The 26,417-nt window shown below is 33.1% G+C and overlaps 1 protein-coding gene across 1 annotated transcript in view; it reads right to left on the reverse strand.

Annotated features, from left to right (window-relative positions):
* Positions 1 to 26,417, reverse strand: part of CSMD3 (CUB and Sushi multiple domains 3) — a 1,149,842-nt gene that overhangs the window by 481,422 nt on the left and 642,003 nt on the right. Inside the window, 1 exon segment of the mRNA XM_034668518.1 lies at positions 22,660 to 22,772. Within this exon segment, the coding sequence (XP_034524409.1) occupies positions 22,660 to 22,772 (113 nt within the window).

The raw sequence follows: 26,417 nt of genomic DNA on the forward strand, positions 1-26,417 counted from the left end.
AACAACGGGAGAATTGAGATTGTACTTCCAGGAAAGCAAGACAGTTTTTCTTGCTACTTTTGGATCTAAGGTGCAGTGAGGCTACATACCTTCCATTCGACCTAGTCCTCTTACTGTAAACATTCTAAACACAACTTATTTTCCAATTAAAAGAAAATTGAAGCCAACAGGTATGAAAACTGATACTTCTTAATTCTTTCCTCCACTCCATACCTATAAGTTCATTTGCATTCAAACCTGTTATTACACATTTACTTCTCATAGCTGACAGAATGTCTATTCTGTTCATGATTGTTCTCAATCTATGCATTTGATTTGAGGTCTTACAATTTTCTCAGGGACACCTGGGTTCATTGTTGAGTTTCCAGTTACCTAACAGCCACCAAATCTACAAAAATTTCTATTTCAGATGTGTAACGCATCTCTGAATTGTGGAAGCTTATTTTATAACATAACATACTAACATATGTTCTAATCACCATATTTTAGCTGAAAATAACTACTTGGTGCTCAAATCTCCCCACTAGTCTCCCATACTATACAACCAGGTTCCTGAATAAAAAGCTCAGATCTCTTTCTTGAGTTCCAGTTGCGCATTAACAGCTTCAATTTGATATCTTACAATGAAGTTATATGCAACAACCCTAAATCAATTTCCCTACTTTCCCATCTGATCTTCCTTCCCTATGCCATATTTCCTTAATGTCACAGCTGTCTACCCAGTCACTTAAGCAGAAAGGTGGACGTTACCTTTGGTTATCCCCTCCACTTCAACTCTGCTCTCGTAACATCTGTTTGGATTCTAGGGATGGCCAATTTTGTCCTTGAAAGTTCTCCAGATTCTGTTGTCTTCTCAACTGCCATTAAAATAGTTTTTTAATTCACTTTCTCTCTCTGATCCCCTTTCTATACAATCACCACGTACAAGTCAGAATATACTGACACCAAATTGTTTTTCTTAGGAAAATAAATCATAAGCTTATAAATAAAAACTTCAAATTGGCCAAGACTTAGCTGATGAGGATTTAAACAATTCAGAAAGACATAATTTATTTGTTTTCATCTACTTTTGCTGTGTTGCTGTCTAAATCCCATCACCTAGGCTAGGTCAAATTTCCAAATCTCATTATAGAAAGCAGATTTTATAGGGTGTCTTGCAATTTTCCATTTTGTTGGACCTTGATCTCCTATCTGCTTATGTAAAGGTGATCTCTCCCAAAATTCTTTAAAACACATTGTAAGCAGTAGATTGGAGATAATGTGAGCCTGACCAAAAATCCTATTATATATTCTTGAATGTTAGTGAACATTTAAATTAATTTTAAAAATTATGCATCAGTCCTAAAGCAATGAACGTTATATTGTTTCATTAGATTTCCCTCAGAAGTCTTTGTCTGCTAATTCTACAACATGACTGAGAAATATGCCCTTGGGTAAGGATCTTTATTTGATTCACTGGTGTAAAGACTGATGATAAGAATGTAATTTAATTTATTTCAAATCTCACCCTACATTTTTATTGACCTTCCAACCTGTTCTGAAAAGGACCCTAAACANACCTTCCAATCTGTTCTGAAAAGGACCCTAAACATAACTGTGGCTTTGGATCTGATGATTTAGTATGTGAACAGACTTTGCACACTTATTGGTATTTTATTTTCCGCTTTCATTTGCTTCTTTTAAGTTCAAAGAATCAGATTGTCAGAAGGTTACACATTTTTTTTTCCTACCAAATTGGGAGATGCTATGCCCTAAGATATAAGACATGCAAATATCATGATCACACAACATCTTTTTAAATATGTGTAAAAATTCAGAAAACTTTCCCAAGCTTTGTCAGGTTCTTTACATAAGTAGAAGGAAGATGAAATTTCCTTTCCCACGTAATTTCACAGCACACAAACCATGAACAGAAAAAAAAATATGCCTCATGTAAACAGATTTTGGCTGCCAGTGTAATTTTCTATTTTACACTCCATTTTACAGTGTATGTGTTGTTGAATTTGTGTAATTGTATGAGTCATTTCATTCTGTTCAGGACATCCATTTAATGTTATCTTAAATTCATATACAGATTGGTGCTCAATCAATATTCGTTGTTGACAGTGTTTTTTATGAACCATAAAAATTGGCAGCACATATAGACAACATGATTATTTTTAAAAAGTATAAAGCACGATATTTATTAAAAGATCATTTAATCCAGGTTATCTATTGTTTTTCAAAGGAACATAAGAAAATATATTTTCTTCTATTTGAGGAAGTGCTCTGAAAACATCCCAACTTGGTGACCACTATATTTGGCTTCACAACTGAATTAGAAGAGAGATAAAATATTCTATCTTCCTTTTGCTACCAGAAATATATCAAGCAGAAAATGATAATACTTTTATTTTGAGTAGTTTTTGCAAGTCAATTTGAGTCAAAGTTTTTCCTCTGAAATAAACTTAATGTAGTCTGAAATGTTGTGAAGGCTACAATCAATATGAATGACGGTTCAGGGTATTGGCCAGATTATGCTGCTTACTGATGCCCTCAGAAGGTTGGTGTTTTCCTTCCTGCCTTCCTGCCTGCCTCCCTGCCTTTCCGCCTTCATTTATTTTTTCTAGCCTAGAAAGCAGCCATGGAAACTGAATAGTAGACTAAATCAGAAAACCATATTAAACAGATCAACGGGATTAACCACTTACACCTTCAAAACTTTTATTATACAAAATACTATCATTTTACAAATATTTTAGGTATCTTTGGGAGTAATATCAGGTTCTATTTTAAATTTAAAATTAAAAAAATAATTTTTACTTTTTGGAGAAGTTTTTAGTTGACAGCAAAATCAAGCAGAAAATACAGAGAGTTCCCTTATACCCTCCGCCACCACACACACACACACACACACACACACATACACACACACACACAGAGCCTCCCTCACTACTGGCATCCTGAACACAATGGTANTACTGGCATCCTGAATACACTGGTACATGTGTTATAACTAAAAATTACAGACACATCATCCAAAATCTTTAATTTACATTGGTGTTACTCTTGTTGCACATTCTATGGGTCTTGACAAATGTATAATGACATATACTCACCATTGTAATACCATACAGAATAGATTTACTGCCCTAAAAATCCTCTGCATTCTTCCTATTCTTCCCAACCTGTTCCTAACTCCTGGGAGCCACCCATCTTTTCACTGTATCCACGTTTTGCCTTTCCCAGAATCTCATACAGTTGGAATCACACAGTAGCTTGCCTTTTTAGATTGGCTTCTTTCACTTAACTAATATGCATTTAAGTTTCCTCCGTGTCTTTCTGTGGCTTGATAGCTCATTTGTTTTTAGCACTGAATAATATTGCATTGTCTGGATATATCACAGATTATCTATTTATTCATCTATTGAGGAACATCTTGGCTGCTGCAAGTTTTGGTAATTATAAATAAAGTCACTATAAATATACATGTGCAGNATATGCATTTAAGTTTCCTCCGTGTCTTTCTGTGGCTTGATAGCTCATTTGTTTTTAGCACTGAATAATATTCCATTGTCTGGATATATCACAGATTATTTATTCATCTATTGAGGAACATCTTGGTTGCTGCAAGTTTTGGTAATTATAAATAAAGTCACTATAAATATACATGTGCAGTATTTATGTGGACATGAGTTCTCAATTCATTTGGTTAAATACTAAGGAGTATTATTGCTGCATTTTATAATACAAATATGTTCAGTTTTGTAAGAAACTGCCAGATGTCTTCCAAAATGGCTATACCATTTTGCATTCCCACCAACAATTAACAAGGGTTCCTGTTGCTCCACATCCTCACCAGTGTTTGGTGCTGTGTTTTGGACTTCAGTCATTCTGATAGGTGTGTAGTGGTTGTTTTAATACAATTCGCTGACCACATATGCTTATTTTCCTTCTATATATCTTTTCTGGTGAGGTGTCTGTTCAAATCTTTTGCCTATTTTTAAATTGAGATGTTAATTTTCTTATTGTTGAGTTTTAGGAATACCTTGTATATTTTGAGTAAGAGTCCTTTATCAGGTGTGGGTTTTTTTGCAAATGTTTCCTACCATTCTATAGGTCATCTTCTCATTTTCTTTACATTGTCTTTTACAAAGCAGAGATTTTTAATTTTAATAAAGTTCAGCTCATCAATTACTCTTTTGATGGATTGTGCCTTTGGTGTTGGATACAAAAAATCATTGTCATACTCAAAGTATCTAAAGTTTCTCCTGTTATCTTCCAGAAGTTCTGAATTTTACATTAGGTCTATGATCCATTTTGAGTTAATTTTTGTGAAATATGTAAGGTGTGTGTCCTCATATAGATATTGTATAGATTTTGTTAGATTTATACAAAAATATATAATTTTAGGGGGTGATAATGTGGGTGGTAATGTGTTTTTAACTTCAAATTCTACTTCTTCACATTAAAATATTCTTCTACATTCAATTTATTTGAAGATGAAGTAAATATAAGTTGCACTTCCCAGAGTATGACAGAAATGTGTTTGAATAATTCACATATCATGAAATAAAATCTTAATATAATGCAAAATTGTATGCAACTACATAATAGGTATGTAAGCTATGTAAAAATAATAGCAGAAATATAAGACTTGTTAAACCTTTAAATGCATTCTCTCATTAATTCTCACAATATTCTAGTAAGGTTATAACTATGATTTTTCTCATTTATAGATGAGAAAACTAAGACATCATAAGCTTAAGATACTTGTCCAGTGTCTCCAGTGAGCAAGTAACAGAGCTGAATACACATGCCATGGGTGACTGAAGTCCATGTTCTTAACACTTGAATGATACCACCCTATTATTAAATGTGGGAAATGCCCTCATGATCAACTTTCATTTGGTATATTTTGCCAAAATATTTCTATTGTTTCTTTCCACGGAAAGCCTCATTAAAATTTTTTATGGATGTTCCAATTCCTCTTATGTTATTATTAAAACTCTACATGAAATGAATATGCTGTGGGAGTTAAACATTTAAATTCTGTAAACATTCTTGATATTTACAATGAGGAAGGACATACACAGTAGCATTGAAAAAATGTTTTCTGGCCAAAAAAATACTGCAGGTTTTGACTACTATGAACATTCCCATCTCTATATTTTCTTACTGTATCTTATTTATTGTTACCAAGTTGTGTCTTCTCTTCTTTTCTCAGAGAGAGCTCTTTAATACTCACTTCCTCTTTTCCTTATCCATTTAGAGGTTATCTCCTTAGGCTAGTTCTACATCATCTTGTTTACATCACTACAACAGTTAGACTATGTGATTTTATTTCAAACTAGCCTGTCTTCTTGAGGGCAGAAGATAGATAGCTCTATCTATCATCTATCTATCTATCTATCTATCTATCTATCTATCTATCTATCATCTATCATCTATCTATCTATCTATCTATCTATCTATCATCTATCATCTATCTATCTATCATCTATCTATCTATCATCTATCATCTATCTATCATCTATCTATCTATCATCTATCTATCATCTATCTATCATCTATCATCTATCATCTATCTATCTATCTATCTATCATCATCATCTATCTATCATCTTTCATCTATGTAAATATTGACTTCAGTAGTAGTTGAACCAATACTTTTCATTAATATGAGGGCTCTGCTTGTGGAAAATTAGATTGTTTAAAAATCACCACTCTCTTCCCCACTTTTGGGGGGGTGTGGAGAGGGAAGGGGGCAGAATCTACTTAACTGATTCTTAAATCTGGGCTTGTCAATGTGATTTGATTGGTCAATGGACTTTAACAAACAAGGTGCCAGCAGAGTTTTAAAAATGTCTGTATGGTTGAATTTTTAATCTATGCACTTTTGAAATTGTCAAAAGACCATATCTGGGCTAGTTCACTGGTCCCAGAAGAATGAATGACGCATAGAGTGAAACTCAGCCTAGATCAGCCCATGCTTGGCATATATACATTGTGAACATAAATGATTGTTGTTTAAACTAATAAGTTTGGGGGTGGGTAACATTACCATTGTGTCCATCAAATGATACAATACCACAGTTAAAAAACAAGTCATTTATAAAAACATGTACCTCTTTGCACATAGTCAGATTGGCCCCATTCCAAAATTCTGAACAAAACCTATCACGAATTCTCAGTTAAGATAAAAATAACACTGGGGTTTTATTTAATCAAATGAAGAAAAACTTTGTTCTCCTCTGCCATTAAAAATCAAGTTCTGAAAACCTAAATACCTCACAAATCTCATATCTTACCTTCTGCTTATAACAGATAAGAAACGACATCTTAGCCTTCAATGTTTCTTCTACTTGCATTGATTCTTCACTATGATTTACAATGTATTTTCTAATTAAGGCGGATATCATCAATTATCACCAATATACCACATTTAAAACTAAATGATTATTGGCATTGATTATTTTCATCAGAAATGGTGATGATTACAGATTATTTGATAAAGGTCTTGTACAACCATAAAACTGCATTTGCCAACGAGTCAGCCAACTATATATATCTTGGATCTACCGAGAAATGCAGTGTGAAGTAATGCAGTACAATGGAAAGTGACCCTATCAGAAGCAATACCTCATGGTTTCACTTTGGGTCCAGGTACTACATAAAATAACAATGAGAAAAATCAATCTTTCTGGGCCTCAATTTTCTTAAATTAGAAGATTAAGTATATTTGTTTCAATACTTCAAAAGTCTCTTTCAACTGGAATGTTCTACAATTCAATTTTTATTTTATTTTATTTATTTGAGAGGGAGAGAGCAAGCATAAGCGGGGGGAGGAGCAGAGGCAGAGGGAGAAGCAGCTTCTCTGATGAGCAGGGAGCCCTACATGGGGCTCAATACCAGACCCCTAAAATCATGACCTGAGCTGAAGGAAAACACTTAACCAACTGAGCCCCCCAAGTGCCACTATGATTCAATTTTAAAAAATAAATAAATTCCAGTCCTTGTCCTAAAAGAAAAACTGAGAAAGCTGCTTACTTGGAAGCTGGTGGAGTGATTGTTTGCTTCCATGGGGAAAACATATTCGTCAATGGCTCCTGCGCAAAAGCATGGCCTGCTCTTCCTACATGTCCAGCTACTTCTAGGACTACTCCCTAGGTCCCTTTCTCTCTATTCTTGTCCTAAATCTTGGAATTTTGTCTGCTCCTCAAAAGGAACTTATCATCTTCACATACTGGTCATATTGCCTAGCTTTCCGCCTTAGTAACTAACTCCTAATTTAGCCTCAGGTCTCAGTTCAAGTTAACCTCCTCCTTTTTTTCCTTGAAGCCTACATTAAGTGCTTTGTCTCAAAAAGCACATTCTGTTTTTCTTTCTTAGCACTTACTACATTTGTAATTTTTTTTGTTAAGTGTCAGTCTTTGCACTAGACTGAAATCAGTGACTAAGTCTCTTATTTCTTGCTATGTACCATGTCCTCTCCACAATGCCTGGCACATAGTTGAAACTCCATGAATCTTTTAAAATTGACATTACTTTTACTGTTCTTCTGCCACTCATTCTCTTTCTGGGGGTGTAGAAACAAAGGGTTTAGTTCCCATAGCATTTAGGGATAAACAAAGTCAAATTTAATATTTTAGGAGCAGCAGTTTTGTAAAGGAACTTGATGTATTGAATGTAAATTAAAATTTAAAAATCATTTAAGCTAATAAATAGTAAGAACAAAAAGTATAAATCTTATTTTAATATAAAAGTTTTCATGAGTCATGCTTAAAAACTGTCTTTATTCTGAGAGGCAGATTGAAATGTTATCATGAAAATCCCACACAAAATAGGTGTGACTTTGTAATTTTTTTTAGGAAAGAGAAACCACTTTTTACAGGTTATGAGATTTCAACAAAGAAAGTAAAAATGATGTAAAAAGAAGAGATATCTCAAAAGACATAGTAATGGGAAAACTCAAGGATGCTCACTGGTTCAGTCTTGACAGAACTGATAATAAGGTATTAAATCTGGAGTAAATTCCGAGGGAGAGATTTATCTCAGAATTTACACAAAGAACATCCCACGTATGGTATATTAGTTACTACAGTGAATGGATATCAAGTATAATCTTCTTGAACAGTACAATGAATATATCAATATTTAATTTATCAAATAAGAGAACGTTAGAACTCAAAAGAAATGCAGGGATGATTTAGTCCAATCTCTTTGTTTTACAGATATGGAAACTGTCCTTTCAGCAAATATTCAATCAGTGATGCACATGACATGCCCTGGAGGAAAATAGTTATTTACATGAATAAATTTAAACTCCAATCTATTTGTATAAACATTGAAATATAACTCTGTAATACAGTAATAATACATCAATATATCACAAATTATTTTCTAAGAAACTAGAAACTTGTTTTATTTTCAATATAATTAACCATTGTTTTGGTTTTTTTTTTAAAGATTTTATTTATTTATTCGACAGAGGTAGAGACAGCGAGCGAGAGAGGGAACACAAGCAGGGGGAGTGGGAAAGGAAGAGGCAGGCTCATAGCAGAGGAGCCTGATGTGGGGCTCGATCCCATAACGCCAGGATCACGCCCTGAGCCGAAGGCAGACGCTTAACCACTGTGCCACCCAGGTGCCCCTAAACATTGTTTTTAAATTATTCACAGTATGCTTTTTAAAGAGAATATTAAGTCATCATCTCAGTATATTCTATAGATTGTTTTGATCTCATTAAGTTGAATTCAGTTGAGTTAAAAGACAGGATATGGATAAATAGAAAATATTTGTAAAATGAATCAATGATATACCTATGCTTTATATAATTTAATTTCATTAATTTTATTTTCTAGCACTAGAAATCTAAAAAATACATGGAAAGATTTAGGAGATGCATGAATTCCAAAAAAAAAAAGTCTTGAAAGTTCTTTATTTATTATTCATTATTAGTTTTTTGCTTTAAAACATATTTTTAGAATTAAGAATTTGCAAATCAAGTATGAGTAATATAGTAATTCCTTCATTCTGAAAACCATTTTGGCTTTACACTAATCTCAGTGAGCTCTTTCGCAGATTACAATTTGATGTATTTGTTGAGCTATTCATTTGAATTGTGGTCAGTACTGTGGGGTGCACTAATAGATTGTGAAGGATCTCTGTTTAACTGTACTGACTAAATGGACAAAACTGTACACACACAATTAATTTTTACCAGATATTATGTCTCCATTATATAAATATATTTTGATGAAGACTCCTTTTTTAACCAACTCTAATCAGAAATACAGCAAGGCTAAATTTTGGGATCCTACAAATGGTGACTTAGGGAGAAATATCCTAATAAAGAGATGAAAAAATTCATATAAATGGAGCAAAAAATTTAAAAAAGCTCATATAATTGGAGACAAAGAAGGAGGTTTCCAGTTTCAATAAGCCTCGGTTTCTTACAAGAACAAGCCAAATTTTCTTAGCCATGAACTGCCAGGATTGAGAAACAAGGGGTTTATTATGATGAACTTTTACTGTGTACCACTTTGCATAAGCCTAAGAGTATTTTTTATTTTTTTATTTTTTTTTTATTTTTTTTTTAAAGATTATTTATTTATTTATTAGACAGAAGATAGAGACAGCCAGCGAGAGAGGGAACACAAGCAGGGGGAGTGGGAGAGGAAGAAGCAGGCTCATAGCTAAGGAGCCTGACGTGGGGCTCTATCCCATAACGCCGGGATCACGCCCTGAGCTGAAGGCAGACGCTTAACCGCTGTGCCACCCAGGCGCCCCTAAGAGTATTTTTTAAAGAACAATGGAAAAAATGAATGCAACTGTAAGGCACTTCATTTGTTGCTTAGGTATAAATTTTTGTTTTCATAATCTCTATTATATCACTGACATAGTTGCTTGTAATAAATGTAACCTACAAAAAATTTAAATGCTGCAAAGTATAACCACCTCAGCACTTAAAAAAATAAATTCTGAGATTATTCTTAAAATAATTTTGAATAAAACGTTGTTTCTGCTTTCTTGTAAAAAGTTGTTGATCTAAGTGAGGAATCATTAAGTTTTACAACTGAAACTAATATTATACTGTATGTTAACTAACTGGAATTTAAATAAAACTTGAAAAAATTGTTGAAACATTTCACTCAAAATTTTTTATCTATCTTTTTCAAAATGATAACGTTAAAATAATACAGTTTACATTAGTGTTCATTTTGAAACATTACTTGATAATTTTAACACAGAAATTTGTTTACACTTTCACTAAGGTACAATTGATAAACAATAAATTGCCCATATGTAAAAGGTGCAGTTTGATGAATTTTAAGACTATGTGTATATCTGTGAAACCAACACTACAGTCAAGGCAATGAATATATCTATCACCCCCAGAAGGTAATCATATCTATCACCCACCCTTAGCAAGCCATCCTTCCTTTTATTTCAATACCCAAAAAAAACAATCTGCCTTCTATTACTGTGAATTTCAGTTAGCATTTTCTAGAATTTTATATAAGTAGATTCATGCAAGGCATATGTTTTCTTGTTTGACATTTTTCTTTTGGTGAGTGTAATGATTTTGATTTTCATCCGTACTGTTACATGTATTAACAGTTTTTGCTTTTTTATTGATAAGTAGTATTCCATTGTGGGGATATAAACCATTTTCTCTATATACTCACCTATGGATGGACATTTAGCTTGTTCCCAGTTTGGGGAGATTTTAAACAAATCCGCTATATATTTCTTGTACAAGTCTTTATATAGACATTTGCTTTCATTTCTACTGGAAAAATGTCTAGGAGTGAAATAGTGGGATTGTATGCTAGGCACGTGTTTAAGAAACTTGCGCATGATCTGATGAGCACTGGGTGTTATATGCAACTAATGAATCATTGAACGCTACATCAAAAACTGATGTACTATACGTTGGTTAATTGAATTTAAGTTTAAAAAAAAAGAAACTTGCAAAATATTTTCAAAAGTGGTTATACTATTTTATCTTTACACCAACAGTGTATCTGAGAAGTCCTGCTGTGCCACTTTCTGAAAGGCATAGAGTGGTATCTCATGGTTTTAATTTGCAGAGCCTTAATAACAGTGATGGTGAGCATTTTTGTCGTACTTTTTAGCCATATGTATGTCTTCTTTGGTCAGGTGTCTGGTCAGATTTTTAAACTCATTTTAAATTGGATTCTTCTATTACTGAATTCTTAGGATTCATTATATATTCTGGAGACAGGTTCCTTCTACAGACATATATCTGCAAGTATTTCCTTCCAGTCTGTAGTTTGATTTCATTTTTTAAAACAGTTCCTTTTGATGACCAAATGTTTTCAATTTTGATGAAGTCCAATTTATCAATTATTTTCTTCTTTAATGTCTTCTCGGTTTGGGGTGCTATTATAAAATACCATAAACTCGGTGACTTAAACAACAGAAATGTAGTCAGGTGCTGCTGTGGAGTCTCATCCTAGCTTACAGACAGCTGCCTTCTTCTCTCTGTGTGCTCACTAGGACTTTTCTCAGTGCAAGCGCTCAGAAGGAAAGAGTAGGTTGTCCAGTTTTTCTTCTTATAAGAACATTAATCTCATCATGAAGGTCTTACCCTCATGAACTCTTATCAACCTAATTACCTCCCTAAAGCCTCATCTTCAAATACCATCATATTGGGGTCAGGCTTTAAGCATTTAATTTTGTGAGGACATAAATATTTAATCTGTAACATATAACATGCTTTTGGTCTTCTAAGAACATTAAACCTAAACTAAGGTAACTATGCTTTTACTTCTATGTTTTCTTCCAAAAGTTTTATAGGTTTAGCTTTTATATTTAGGTCTATAATCCATTTCAAGTTAATTTTTGTATATTGTATAAGATAAGGGTTAAAGGTTTTTTATTTTGGCATGTGACTATCCAATTGTTTCAATTCTATTTTTTATAGATATTTATATAAAAGACCTCGAATAGCCAAAGCAATCTTGAAAAAAACCAAAACTGGAGATATCACAAACCCAGGTTTCAAGGTATATTACAAAGCTATAGTCATCAAAACAGTATGGTACTGGCATAAAAATAGACACATAGATCAATGGAACAGTATAGACAGTCCACAAATAAAGCCACACTTATATGGTCAACTAATCTATGACAAAGAGGCAAGATTATACAATGGGGAAAGACAGTTTTGCTTTGTTTTTTTTAATAAATGGTGCTGGGAAAACTGGACAGCTACATGCAAAAGACTGAAATTGGACCACTTTCCTATACAATACACAAAAATAAATTCAAAATGAATTAAAGACCTAAACGTGAGACCTGAGACCATAAAGCTCCTAAAAGCAAAGACAGTAGTAATCTCTTGAACATTGGCCTTAGCAACATATTTATGAATATGTCTCTTCAGGCAAAGGAAACAAAGGCAAAAATAAACTACTGGGAGTACACCAAAAATAAAAAAAGTTTTGCACAGCAAATAAAATCATCAACAAAACAAAAAGGCAACCTACTCAATGGGAGAAGATATTTGAAAGTGATATATTTGATAAGGGGTTAATATCCAAAATATATAAGCTTATAAATTCAACAACAAAACAAAACAAAACAAAACAAAAAAAGGAAAAGGAAAAAAGAAAGAAAGAAAAGAAAAGAAGAAAAAAGGAAATGCAGAGAAAAGAAAAGAAAAAAGAAAAAGAAAAAGTAATCCCATTAAAAAATGGTAGAGGGCCTAAATAGACATTTTTTTCCCCAAAGAAGATATACAGATAGTCAAAAACACATAAGAAGATATTCAACATCACTAATCATCAAGAAAATGCAAATCAAAATCACAAAGAAATATCATCTCACACTAGGGGCACTTAGATGGCTCAGTCGGTTAAGTGTCCAACTCTTGAGCTCAGTTCAGGTCTTGATCTCAGGGTCATGAGTTCAAACCCTGCAGTGGGCTCCATGCTGGGAGTGGAGACTAATTAAATTAAGTTAGGGGCAGCCTAATAAAAAATAAGAAAGAAATATCATCTCACACCAATCAGAACAGCCAGTATCAAAAAGACAAGAAATAATAATGCACTCTTACATTTATTGAAACATTATTTATAACAGACAACCCAAATCAAGGGCCCATCAATAGATGAATGAATATAAAAGATGTGTATATATACACACAGTGGAATATATCACAAGAGAGGATGAGGTCTTACCACTGTGACAACATAGATGGAACTAGACGGTATTATGCTAAGTGAAATCAGAGAGAGAAAGACAAATACCATATGATTTCACTTATACGTAGAATCTAAACCAAACAAAACCTACGAACAAACAGAAAACAGACTTTTAAATACAGAGAACTACTGATTGCCAGAGGGAAAGTGGGTGGGGGATGGCTAAACAGAGGGGAATAAGAGGTATAAAATTCCAGTTATAAAATAAATAAGTCACAGAAATAAAAAGTACATCCTAAGGAATATAGTCCATAATATTGTAATAACAGATGGCGATAGTCACAAATGGTGACAACACTTACTTTGGGCATTGAGCAATGTGCAGAATTCCCAAATCAATATGTTCTACACCTTAAACTAATATAACACTGTACATCGATTATACTTTAATACAAAAAGAATCAAAAATATTTACATAATTTTTTCCATTATTCCCATAAAGCTATTTCAGTGATAGCTAAGAAAGATATATCTCAGTGCCAAATTAATCATGTCAAAACCAAAGAATTGGCACTACTTTCAATCATCGCAATCAATCTCATGATTGTTCTAATGATTTGAGGACAAAGCAAACTGGGACCAAAATTTAGTTCATAAATAATGGCGTGAAGGCACAGACACTAGGATTAATGAAGAATTTTGCCCATTATGGACACATACTGTTGGTAGAAGGTAATTACAAAACTCTAATATTTTTTTGTTTCTTTTCCCCTAAAAAAGAGAGAACATATTGAATATTTATTCAAATATTACTTTCTATGAGTAGACACTCCCTTAGACCCATAACCAAAAAATTTGTTAAATATTTACCTTTAAGCAAAAAATGTCCAAATGATTTTATACTTAAGTTCTCTCTTACTCTCAAACCTATGTTATTCAGGCTACTCTAGAGCACTGAGAAACTCCCTGACACAGTCTGTGAAACTGCCATAATAATAAAACTAGCACAAAAAAATTATAGTCTAATTCATGCATTTGATTAGATGCAAAGGTTGTAATCAAATTATTAGTAAATTGAATCTGAGAGTGTATTAAAAGATCAGAAACTATGTTCAAGAAGATTTTATGCAGGAATAGAAGTTTATCCCAGCATCAGGAAGCCTATGAACACAGTTTAAGGAGTGACATGGTTAAATATGCACTTGTGTCAATGAATGGAGAAAAGTGACTTTATCAGCTATTCTTAATAAAAACTCAGAATAAAATAGGACTGAGAAGGAATTATGTAGATTTGGTAAAAAGACTCTTGTCCACACATCTGTGACAAATATCACGTCAAATGTTGAAACAGCAAAGTCATTTTCGTCAAAAGAAGAACTGGACAGAAATGTAAAATCTCATTGCTATAATTTAATACAGTTCTGGGAATTATAGTCTGTTCCTACAATAGACCTGTGGCAACAACACTGTTACAACTTTGGGAATAAACACAGATATGGTAAGGAACCTGGAGGGAATGAAGGGAGGCACTTGAGTCTTAAATAGCAATGTAAAGCAATCATCCAACATCAGCATCTACTCTTCTCCAGATATGTCAGGTGAGAATAATCAACCCATATTTAGGACAGTATTAGTTGGGTTGTCTATAATTTGGTAATAAATGCCTTCCCACTGTTACAATGTCTAATCATCAAAGAATTAAAATTAATAAGCATTAAATAATGTGGCTAAACACTACACAGATATACAAAAATCAATTATTCTTTATAATAGAAATATAATACAAATAAAAAAAATAGTTCTTTCTAATCACTTATAAATACTACTGCAATCCACCAAAAAAGTAAGAACTAGTTAGAAATAAAGCTATCATAGGGCGCCTGAGTGGCACAGTGGTTAAGCGTCTGCCTTTGGCTCAGGGCGTGATCCCGGCGTGATGGGATCGAGCCCCACATCAGGCTCTTCCACTATGAGCCTGCTTCTTCCTCTCCCACTCCCCTGCTTGTGTTCCCTCTCTCGCTGGCTGTCTCTATCTCTGTCAAATAAATAAATAAAATCTTTTTAAAAAACAAGAAGAAATAAAGCTATCATGAATGGAAAACAGACTGCACTAAAAAAAAATTAAATATAAGACAAAAGATGACTTGATGAGAGAACATTACATAATTATGTTAATATAGACCAAAGCAATATATAAAATTGATGCAATTCTAAAAAAATGCATAAATAATTCAGCAAAATTATTTTTTGGTGGAAGTGTACAAGAATTGTCATGGAAATTTGAAATAGAAAAATTGTAGCGGGAGGCTGTTCCCACAAGATATTTTAAAAAGAAAACCTTAAAACTAGTGAAATTGATGCATTCTGGTTTGGGCAGAAAAAAATAGGCAAATCCATCCAGGTGCATATAAAAAACTTTTATGTGATAAACATGACATTTCAATTCTGTTGGAAAATGATGGGCTAATTAATAACATTGTGGGCAATACTGTCTTTACATCTAAAAGAAAACACTCAATCAAAATATATAAATAAATTCCAGATGAATTAAAGTTTGAAATGTTATATATAGATAGATAGATAGTGGTTATATATACCACATATAGTAAATTTAATAAAATATTGTATCTATGTTATATTAAATATGTTTATATTTAATAAATATTATTTAAAATTATTTAAATATATACTATTTATAAAGTATACATTATTTATAAAATATGTAAAAGATGAAAAATACATATACAAGTAGAAATACCATAAATAAAAGGAATGATAAATTTGATTAGAACAAAGAAAGCAAAAACCTGGTATTATTTCAATTTCATAGAATCAAAAAACCAAAAGAAAATTTTTGCAGTGTATGAACAAACTAAGGGATATACCCCTATGTACCCAAAATGCCAACAACTTGTTATGAGTACAAAGGCTAAGCAAGAATGGGCTAAGTTAATTTGTATATCTGTCAGGATATACTAAGTTATGCTGCACTAACAAATTAACCCAGAGATTCTAGGGGCTTAATGAAATAAAGTTTATATTTTGCTCATGCTACTTATTTTTTTTAAAGATTTATTTATCTATTCGAGAGAGAGAGCACACACAGGTGCAAGTGAGGGGAGGGGCAGAGAGAGCGAGAAACTCAAGCAGGTACTGGATCTCGTCACCCTGAGATGATGACCAGCGCAGAAACCAAGGGTCAGAGGCTTAACCAACTAGCCACCCAGGCATCTCATGCTCATGCTACTTGTGCTATATAGCTGGGGAGATGGGGTGCGGTGGGGACCTCTATGCTCCATACTCCCTCAGGAACACAATCCGAAGGAAGCAACATCAATTTGTAGCTCTACTACCTGGAAGATATTGTCTCTTGTTCCTTTTGAGAGAGAACACCAATATAATTCAAAGCTCTGGCCTGGGAGTGAATATTTATTTATATTTTAGTCATCACATGGCCACACTTCACTTCAAGAGGACAGTAAAATATAATTCTCTGTTGACCCAGAATTAGAGGAAAAGTAGATAAATTGTGACCATTAATAATGCCTTCCAAAGACCATGAAGCTGAAAAATTTCAAAAAGGATGAAGTCCACGTGGTTAATAAATCTATGACAAGATGAACAACAACCTTGTAGCTATTAAATTCAATAATACTGCATTTATAACACATCAGATTGGCAAACACCTGACAGATTAGTAGCATTCCATTTTAGGTTGCAGGGAAAAGCCTCCTTTTTACACTTCTGGAAAAGTGAAAATATAAAATTTAGGCAATAATTACTCAAGATCCATTACTTATTTAAATGTCTATACTATTTTCAGAATCTGCTTCCTTAATAATAATAATAATAATAATAATAATAAGAGAAGAAGAAGAAGAAGGAGAAGGAGAAGGAGAAGGAGGAGAAGGAGAAGAGGAAGAGGAAGAGGAAGAGGAAGAAGAAGAAAATAATGTATGGATACTGTACAAGAATATTTATTTCAACGTTTTAATATCATGATAAAGGCAATGACCCAAATGACTAGTGATTCATGTTTAATTATGGTGTGTACATTTTGTGGGCTATTGTAGAGTCACTAGATAAATACCACCTATCCAAACAAATTGACTGGAAAAACAGTCATGATATATTTATAAATGAAAAGCAGCTGGAAAGTAATATGTACAGTATACCAAAATAAGGAGAGAGAAAACAGTGGGAGAGAAAGGGGAAAAAATGTGCTCTTATAAATATAAAAACTTAAAATCTATATGCCTGAATTACTGGTTAAGATTTTTCTGTATGATTTATTATTTAAAATATCATCAGAAGCTATCTATGAAATGCTCTAATTAACCCCCAAAACATTATTTGTTAAGTTAAAAAAATGGCACCTCCAGCATTAAATATGCATTTTTAAGAAGCCAAGGTTTTTTGTTTGTTTTTTATTAAATTTGAACTTCAATTTGGGTTAAAAACACTTGTCTGATGATTAGTTTTATTTCCAAATCTTTGATATCAATCTACCTTATCTCTGGCATATGCCCTTATTAGTAAAAACTTGTATTTGACAAATAATGGAATTTCTATTCCTCAGTTGCACAAGGAGAGAAAGGGACTGTCAGTTCACTTTAAAGCATAAAAATTAATGATTCTAAATATTTAAGTAAAATAATCATCTCTCATGAAAATGTTCCATTTCAAAATTTTAGGTCATCCCATAAAAGCAGATGGCTTCAACAAAATTTTAAATTTTGGCCATGTACTTTAGTTGAGAGCTATTTTAGTATTTAGAAATCTAAATAAATTTAAATTTAAGATTTATAGAAATAATTAAAGTTTCTGAAAGGCAGCAGTCTTAAAACATAGAGTTCACAGTCATACCTTAATTTTGCCATGCACTAGCCATGTGATCTCGAACGAATCACCTAATTTGTTGTGCCTCAATTACTTCATCCATACAATGTCCATACAATAGGGATAATATTACCTACCTTATATGTCTGCTGCATTTGATTAAACAAGATGATGCATGTGTTTAGAAAATATATAATGACTCAACAAGTGCTCACTATTAACACTATATTGTTGAGAATGCACTCCATCACCTGACTGAAAATCAGTCAAATAATTATAATAACTAATTTCTAAAAGCAGTAGATGATATCACATTCAGAATTCTATAAAAGCTGGAGATTTTTATTTATATGCTTCTCCCATGGACTTTAAGCTGTCTTACCAAATATTTCTGAAGAACATAAAGTTACCATATGGAAATAAAAATGTACAGACATTTGAAATCAGGTGGTTTTTGTTGCATATATGTTTTTTTATGTGTAGTTTTATGTGTAGCTGAGGAGACTACAGGAACTCAATAGTTAAACTCAATTTTGTGGTGCCTTCATATTTTTTTACACTGATCAGGGTTCAGGCTTTAAACTCTCTGCTTCCGAAAAACACGTAACATCTATATAGGATGTAATATTGTATAACAGAGAGTACCATGAAGTCAACAAACTTCACATCTAGGTTCTGCAGTAAGTTAATGATCTTATACTCATGTCCATTCATTCACACATTCCACAAATATTTACTGAGTGCTTATTACGTGTTAGGCATTGTGCTGGGTACTGAGAATGCAACAGCGAACAAAACAGACCAAACTTCCTATCATCATAGTGCTTACAACCTAGTCGGTTTTCTGATCTGTTAAATTGAGTTATAACTGATATCTCTTAGAGTTCTAATGAGATTTAATGAGTTAACGCGATAAAGTGATTGCAATATACAAAGTTCTTAGTAATTATTAATTATCCTTTTAATGTTGCCTAGGTTTTCTCAGATGAAGATGGAAACACATTTAAAAAAAATAGTGCAGTGTTAATGGATGCTAATAGGTCCAGTGGAAAAAACTTATTTTCCTTTCTGGTTAATATGCATTTGAAATAATGACAATATAAAACAAGAAAACAAAACTAATGTTTCTAAGGCTAATGGGGCAGGATAAATAGCTAGGTTATCCTTCCCTTTTAGCAGGAACACCTAGTGTCATATCTTGAATCATAACTTTGGCAAACTCATATATCTCCTGCAAAACAAGATGGCTGTGATTTGTTATACCCAATATGACAACACTGGTTTTAACAAATAAGGAATACCATTAAACTTCTTAAGAGTAGAGTGGTATTTTATTCATTTCTGCTATTGCACACAGCAATCAGCATACTTTCATGTATATAATAAATAGTAAAAGAATTTTAATTGAATAAGAATGAATTACATTTATAATAAAGAACTATTTTCTTGATTTGCAACATTTGTTGCCTTTTTACAGTTTAAGACAGTTACTGTCCAAATTCTATAGAAGAAAGCACTGATGATTCCGATGATTAAAGCTGAAGTTCTAAAGATAATGACAATTTAATTAGGCAATTATGTATCATTTTATATTCAGATACATTTTTGGTCTCTCAGTCGTATGGTCTTAGAAACGTCATTTTCAAACTGAGTTTTTTGGAGGACTAAGGTTTCCCTATCCTCGGAGGGAATGAGGGGCAGTCTGACCATTTGGGAATGCCAATCTTCCTTCCCAAACCTTCCATCAGAGCAGCCCAGCTTTTAATTTTTTTGGGGGGGGGGTTTCTTAACAAGGAGATTTCATTTGAAAACTTATTTTCTTTTAAAGAAAGTTTCAAAAACATGGTCATAGGCAATTAGCAAAACACAATTTTAAGAATTAAAATATATTGTAAAAAACAAAATCTAGGTTATATAATTTAGTCACTACCTTTAAAATTAAAAAAAAAAGAAAGAAAAGAAAAGAAAATACACCAAAAAAATATATGTTTAATTTACAGGAGATCTACAGTCAATGCTATCTTACGCAAAATCTACAGATGACAAAAAGAAGATATCTTTAGATCAAATCTGGAAAGGTTTTTTAGCAGGTGTTCCATTTAGAACCAACACACTACTTAACAGAGAGCATGGTAATTATGAAAATTATTTTTAGTAGACGAAGTTGCTAAAGCTATCTGCACATCAAAATTTGAAACTTCTCAAAATGAACCCTGCTTCAACTTTGAGCTCAGGTTTTAAATTATGGAGAATGCAAAAATATGATTTTCACAGTAGGAAAAAAATCATGGTAAACTTAATTTTTAAGAACATATTTTTCCCTATATTACACATTATACAGGTTAAATCATTTGTTCAGCTTTACTAATCACTTATGATGACATAGCAAAGGGTTACTAATGGAAATATGAAGATGGATATGACATATTTCCATCTAGTAATATAGTATATATCTGGTACAGGTCTTACACAACAAAGAAAGTGTTATTTTGTGATAATTGGAGTAAAGAAAGGCTTCACAGAAGAAGAAATATTTGAATTTTGTCTTGAAGGATGAGTGATGTCATGCTGTTAAAAAAGAATAGAGAATCCAGATAGAATTGTCTGAATGTCCAGAGAGGAGAGGTACGAAACAACTTTCTAGGAGGGAGAATTACAGATAATTCGATTAAATTAGACTGTAGAAAGACAAAGACAGGGTGAAGAAAGCTGGAAGATAAGGCATATGGAGGCTGTGGACCTTATCTCTAAGTGATGAAAAGTACAGAAACATCTCTAGCAGGAATATTATATGACACTTCTCTGCTGCCGGAGGTCACCATTCATAGTGTGAACCTTAGATTAGAGTAGATTGAAGGGAGGGAGAAGAATAAGGGCATTATTCACTAAGAATCTCCTGTGTTGGTTTCAACTACCTCATCTCTGTAGATATTTGTGCTTGAATAGTTGGGTATGTTTTTCTCTGTCACTTTATTATGAGTTCCCTGAGAGATAATACCCGGCTCTTCTTTCTATATTCAACAACTCATTCAGAATCCAGCACACAGCAGATCCTTAGGATTTTTAAAAATTATTTGTTGAAAACTGAACAGAAAGAAAATAAAATAATATTTAATTGTGCTTCTTTACCATGTACTTTAGCTCTTGAACTGTAGCAGAGTGGAGAGCTTTGTAAATATTGATAGAAAACCCCTACTGCTCTGAAAAGTCCATTAACTTTATTATAACTGAGTTCTTTGTTGAAGCATTATCATTAATGATTAATACAGTTTCTAAGGTTTAAACTGTAGGTTCTCTAACAGGTCTTCACAGGGTACAGAAAATAATAAAACCAAGAGGATTATCAGGATGCCAGTTTCCTTTAGCCACTGGAAATTTTTTTAAAAATGAAAACATCAAGACACAGATACTTTCAACAAAAGCTGACCATTCTTTAAATTTTGTAATTTTTTTTTTATTTACTGAGGATTGATGTGGTTTTTAAATGGAGGAGGGATATATTTAAAATTATAATCAGGATAACCTTTTTATTTTTTTTAACTGACATTTATACAGATTTCCTGAACTATTCAAATTAATATAGCACCAAATTTAGTCTCAAGTTAAAAACACAGGATGCCTCTGTTCTATCTCCCTGACAACATCATGCATTCAGTTCCATGTGTCTAGATACAAAGGCGTGGCAAGCCAATGGTTGAAAAGGAAACTTATTAAAAATTATTATTATGCAAATAAGAGAATTTTGCACAGCTATTGTTTAAATTAAGAAGATAGAGAATAATGATTTTTATCAAAACAGAAATAATAAAATCAAGCCACATAATGTTCTGATGGTTTCTTACACCTTTTCATTTCTTAAGATACAGATTTCTATTGAATTTATTAACATTTACTATTTTTTTCAGTCAGAATTCTATATTCACTTTCATATATATATATATATATGTATGTATGTTGTATGTATATATCCATTGTCTCTATTTGCGTTTAATCAAGATTCGTCATATATCAAGGTATTTATGATTTTGTAACACTTGCATCTCTCTCTTATAAACGGAACTAAAACAAAAGGTTTTGTTGTGCACAGGTAGGTAAATAATCATCAATCCGCATCACTACCAATAGTGAGTGGGCAGTAATAATTTAGCACATCTGTGCTCTATGACTTACATAGGAATTGATAATTTAAACACCAAAACCATGTATTTAGATCTGAGAGAATAACTGGTTGATCCCTCTGACCCCCTCAAAAAATTATACCCTGGATTCTTGGAGCAATTAAGTCCTTTACTTTGAATTTAAGTATTAAATAATTAGTGTATTATTTTTGCCAGACAAATTGTATAAAGCATATAAAATTACACTGTCTATTCTGGGAAAGGCTAGGGATCCACAATGACTAACACATAGGGATAGTACAGCGGACTGGGGGAGAGAGAGGGTATGCAAAATAGACACATTGTAAGTAAGGAGGGGGAAGGCCTACATTTAAAGAAAAGTGAAATCAACATTTATAGTTACTTTAAAAAGAGAAGTATTTTGTTAGAATATATTCTTGCTTCTGTTTTGGGAAACTTTTTTCGTAGATGCAATTAAACTTGAATTTAAAAGTATTCTCTGGTGGTATTAAGATAACGTACTTCCCATAGTAGCAATTCATCATTACCTTTGTAGTTCACCTTGAAGCCAACAGATCCCACACTTTCATCTGTTTGAAGGTGCAGCCACATTTGGCTACTCATGCTCACTATCAAGTCGGGCACAAAGCTTCCAGTCAGCCTAAAAAAAGAGATGGGCAGAGAAGAGAGAAATGGGTTATTAAAACACTCTCTGCATGCAAATTATGAGACAGAACTGTTTCTCAGTACTCTTGGCTAGAAAAAAACAACTGTCAGATGAACTTGTAAGGCTATGCGTTGATGTAATAGAACAAACAGCACAATTTAGTGATCAAGATTTATTATAAGTAAGTACCATTTAGTGTGTTTAACTCGGTTAGGTCTTTCATAACCCTCAGGCAAGATACTATATTTTAGACTATCAGAGAATCTTATACTTCTTTTTGAACTGAAAAGAAAAAGAGGATCTAAAATATCTTTAATTTTCTTTTAAACACCAGGAATGCTCTTCATTTTAACCTTTCAAGTTTTATAGAACTTTGTTCTAAAGAAATATTGTGAAAAATACTTAAGCACTGTGGAAAACAATAAAATGCCAAGGAATATAGTATATACCTTTGCAGTACTGATATCAGACTATGTATGTCATGTATTTTTTTTCACTGCAAATAGTTTCATCTTAAAGAACATACTAGTTTGATGTAGTAACGTTCAATTTTATAACTGTAAAAAGGAAATTACCTCATGTTTCCTCTGTCATTAATTATGATACAGTTACATGCTTGAACCAAGGCCAAGTGTCATATAAAGGAGGAAAGCAAATGAGTAAATAAGGCCTTGCAGGGAACAGTCTGTCAAGAATAGGAAGAGGAAAAAAATGGACTCACTGCTGAGTAAAATATTCACAATGATAGGGAAGTCTAAATTATATACTAAAAAGATAGGTTTTTTAAAAGGGGGAATTCCTAAGGGTTTGTATACTTTCTTGCTAAAACCATGAGGATTACTGGGAAATTATATGAGGAAGAGCGAAGATACAACGTTCCTCTATGTAATAAAATGGGCACCCTAAGAGAGCAAGTTTTTGGATGGAGGCTACACTACAATTAAACCAGCAGAGGGCAGCACCGATGCCTGTATCCTGGAATTGACCACCGCGGCAAAATGCTTTGCTCATTATCCAGCCACCAAAAGGGTAAAATATCATCAGCAGACTGCGTTAAATATAGCTGTGTCACCAGTGTCCAGTGTTATAGAATTTATGGGAATCTATCACAAATAAGTCCAGTTAAATATTATGATTTGATTATGGGATTATATGGAATAATGAGGAATACTGTGAAATATAAAATACTGTATTATGGAATTTTAAAGTACATTCATTGTCTTTCTGACAAATCAATATTTAAAATTATTATAATATAAAATATATACATACAAAAATTCTCTTTTGTAATATGTATGTCTGTGTATATATACATATCCACGTATACATATCTGTGTGTATGCACACACCAACACCCCCGATCATTTGGAAAGATCTTTCAATGAAACTTTGTGGCATGTGAACTTTCAATTCTCAAACTGGTGAGTTCATAAATACGACTCTTTTGAGCTGTAGTAGCGAGACAGGTGTACAGGCAAGAGTGAGAACTCAATCTCAGAGACATGACAGAAAGCAAAATGATTTCATTATGAAATGGGCATGAGAGCTTAATACTACAGGATGTACATCAGATATACCATATCAAATGCGCCCACAACCTGTCTCACACTAACTACGTGAGAATCCTATGATTCTACATTCATGGCTGGTGTAAGGGTAAATATAAATCTGAAAAATAATGATAATTAAATTAAAATTTTCCCTGATGCCACAAGGGAAAGAGAAAACCCTCTTCTCTTTAGCATTTCCTTTAGAAAACTTGAAATTGCAAATGATATCTGTTTATTTCAATTATATAAAATTTTTTTAAGTTAAATAAGCCTCTTGCCAATGTTGCATCCTGTGAATGTCTTTCTTGGAGGCCTGGGTGCCATTTCTTTGAAATGTGAACATCAAGGATGATGTTGTCCTGTCCCCCTGTTTTTGTGGAAATTTAAGCCTAGGCACATAAATCCATGATGTAACTTCCTGCCCATCATAAAAATAGGAGTTTTATTAAAAATTTTTTATAAGGGCAATTAACATGCATGTAATGGACTGTATCTGCCTGACTGTATAAAAGGGCGAGACTTATTTCTTTGCAATCTCCTTGGTGCTGCCTGTGATACACATCATAGTCTGGTTTAATATTGAAACTGTTTTATTCTTTCTTACATTTTGTGGAGAGAATCAACTAGGTTGACAGGTGATTCTATTTTTAATTATATTTCCCCAACAATTTGGATAGGATCCAAATGGCAGTTCTTGAATTAAATGGACCAGCTAAAAGTCTCATGGTTACAAACAATCTAATAAGAGACCATGGATTATAGTCTTTCTTCTAGTGCCCTGCTCTTTTGAAATACTATCTGGATGAACCACTCTCTCAAACTCAAGATTTATCATTTAGTAAGCCAGGGTAAATTGGGCTCTAAAATCCCATCAAGATCATGATTAGCTTTGATAGTAAAAAGATGTGGGAAGCCTGCATTTCTTTCTCTTAAACAAGTAATATCTCTGTCATATTTGGAATACATAAGAGAATCTAGTATTTCAGGATTTTTGCACATTTTAGGAGGGCCTCATTCAAGTAAATTAAATATTTGTATATATTGGATGGATATCATTCCAAGAGGAAAGTTCAAAATGATTTAGATAGTCAGAGGAAAGACTGGGAAGAATAGAACAAAACATGTGAGAATTCAAGGGACTTTCTCTTTCACAGAGGCCCTGTCTTCTTTTCTCTTGCTGTCTCTGCTCCTTCTGTCTCCCTTGTCTCTTTATTCTTTAAATTTATAGCCCCATACTTTGGGATACGCACTAGCTACTGTGTGGAATTCTGCAGTCAGCAGACTTTGCTCATTTGATGGAGCAAGTAGGTTGGGGACCAGAAGATGACCCAGCACACCAAAGAGTAGCCAACTATCCACCATCATCCACAACCGTGGACGAACTAAGTGTCTGGAAGACTCACTGAAAGAGACTGCTCACAGCCTTTCCTCTAAAGGTGAGCTGGGAAAAACCACAGTGTTACAAACAGAAGACAGGTGAATTCCCTATTATTTTCCATCAACAGTTCGTTGATACTTCTTCAGAATTTACTAGCATGGATCTAGGGGCAGATCAAAATCATCCTCTGGTTCTATCCACCATTGTCTTGGCTCTCTTGTTGCCTATCCAAGTTCAAATTAAGGTAAAGGGGGTAGAATTGCAAGGACGACTATTACTCAAATCTTAGCAGTAGTTACTCAGTGTGGGGACAATCTGAACAAATATGAAGAAGAAAATAAGAAGTTAAAACTGCAGGTTACCTGTTCAGTTAAGACTAATTACTAAAGGAAATAACCTCTACAGTGGTAGCCAATCTGTGAAGGGAACTGAAGAGAAAACAGTATGTTATTATTGCAAGAGGCTGCAACTGGAAGAGGGATTGGAGGAAAAAAGGACACCAAAGGGTGTAGAAATTGCAGAAATAGGAATCAGGAATGCCCAGAAGGTTAAGGAATAACTGGCTAAATGGTTTAAAATTGACAGACTGAGGAAATCTCAGTGGCAGGAACTGGTGAAATGTATGTTACAATAACTTTCCCTCTGGCTAATATATCATTGCTTTTTCTGGTAGATAGTAGTGTTATTTATTCTGAAATTTCCCCCAGAAAG

This window comes from Ailuropoda melanoleuca, chromosome 9 (genome assembly GCF_002007445.2).
Source record: "Ailuropoda melanoleuca isolate Jingjing chromosome 9, ASM200744v2, whole genome shotgun sequence".
NCBI lineage: Eukaryota > Metazoa > Chordata > Mammalia > Carnivora > Ursidae > Ailuropoda > Ailuropoda melanoleuca.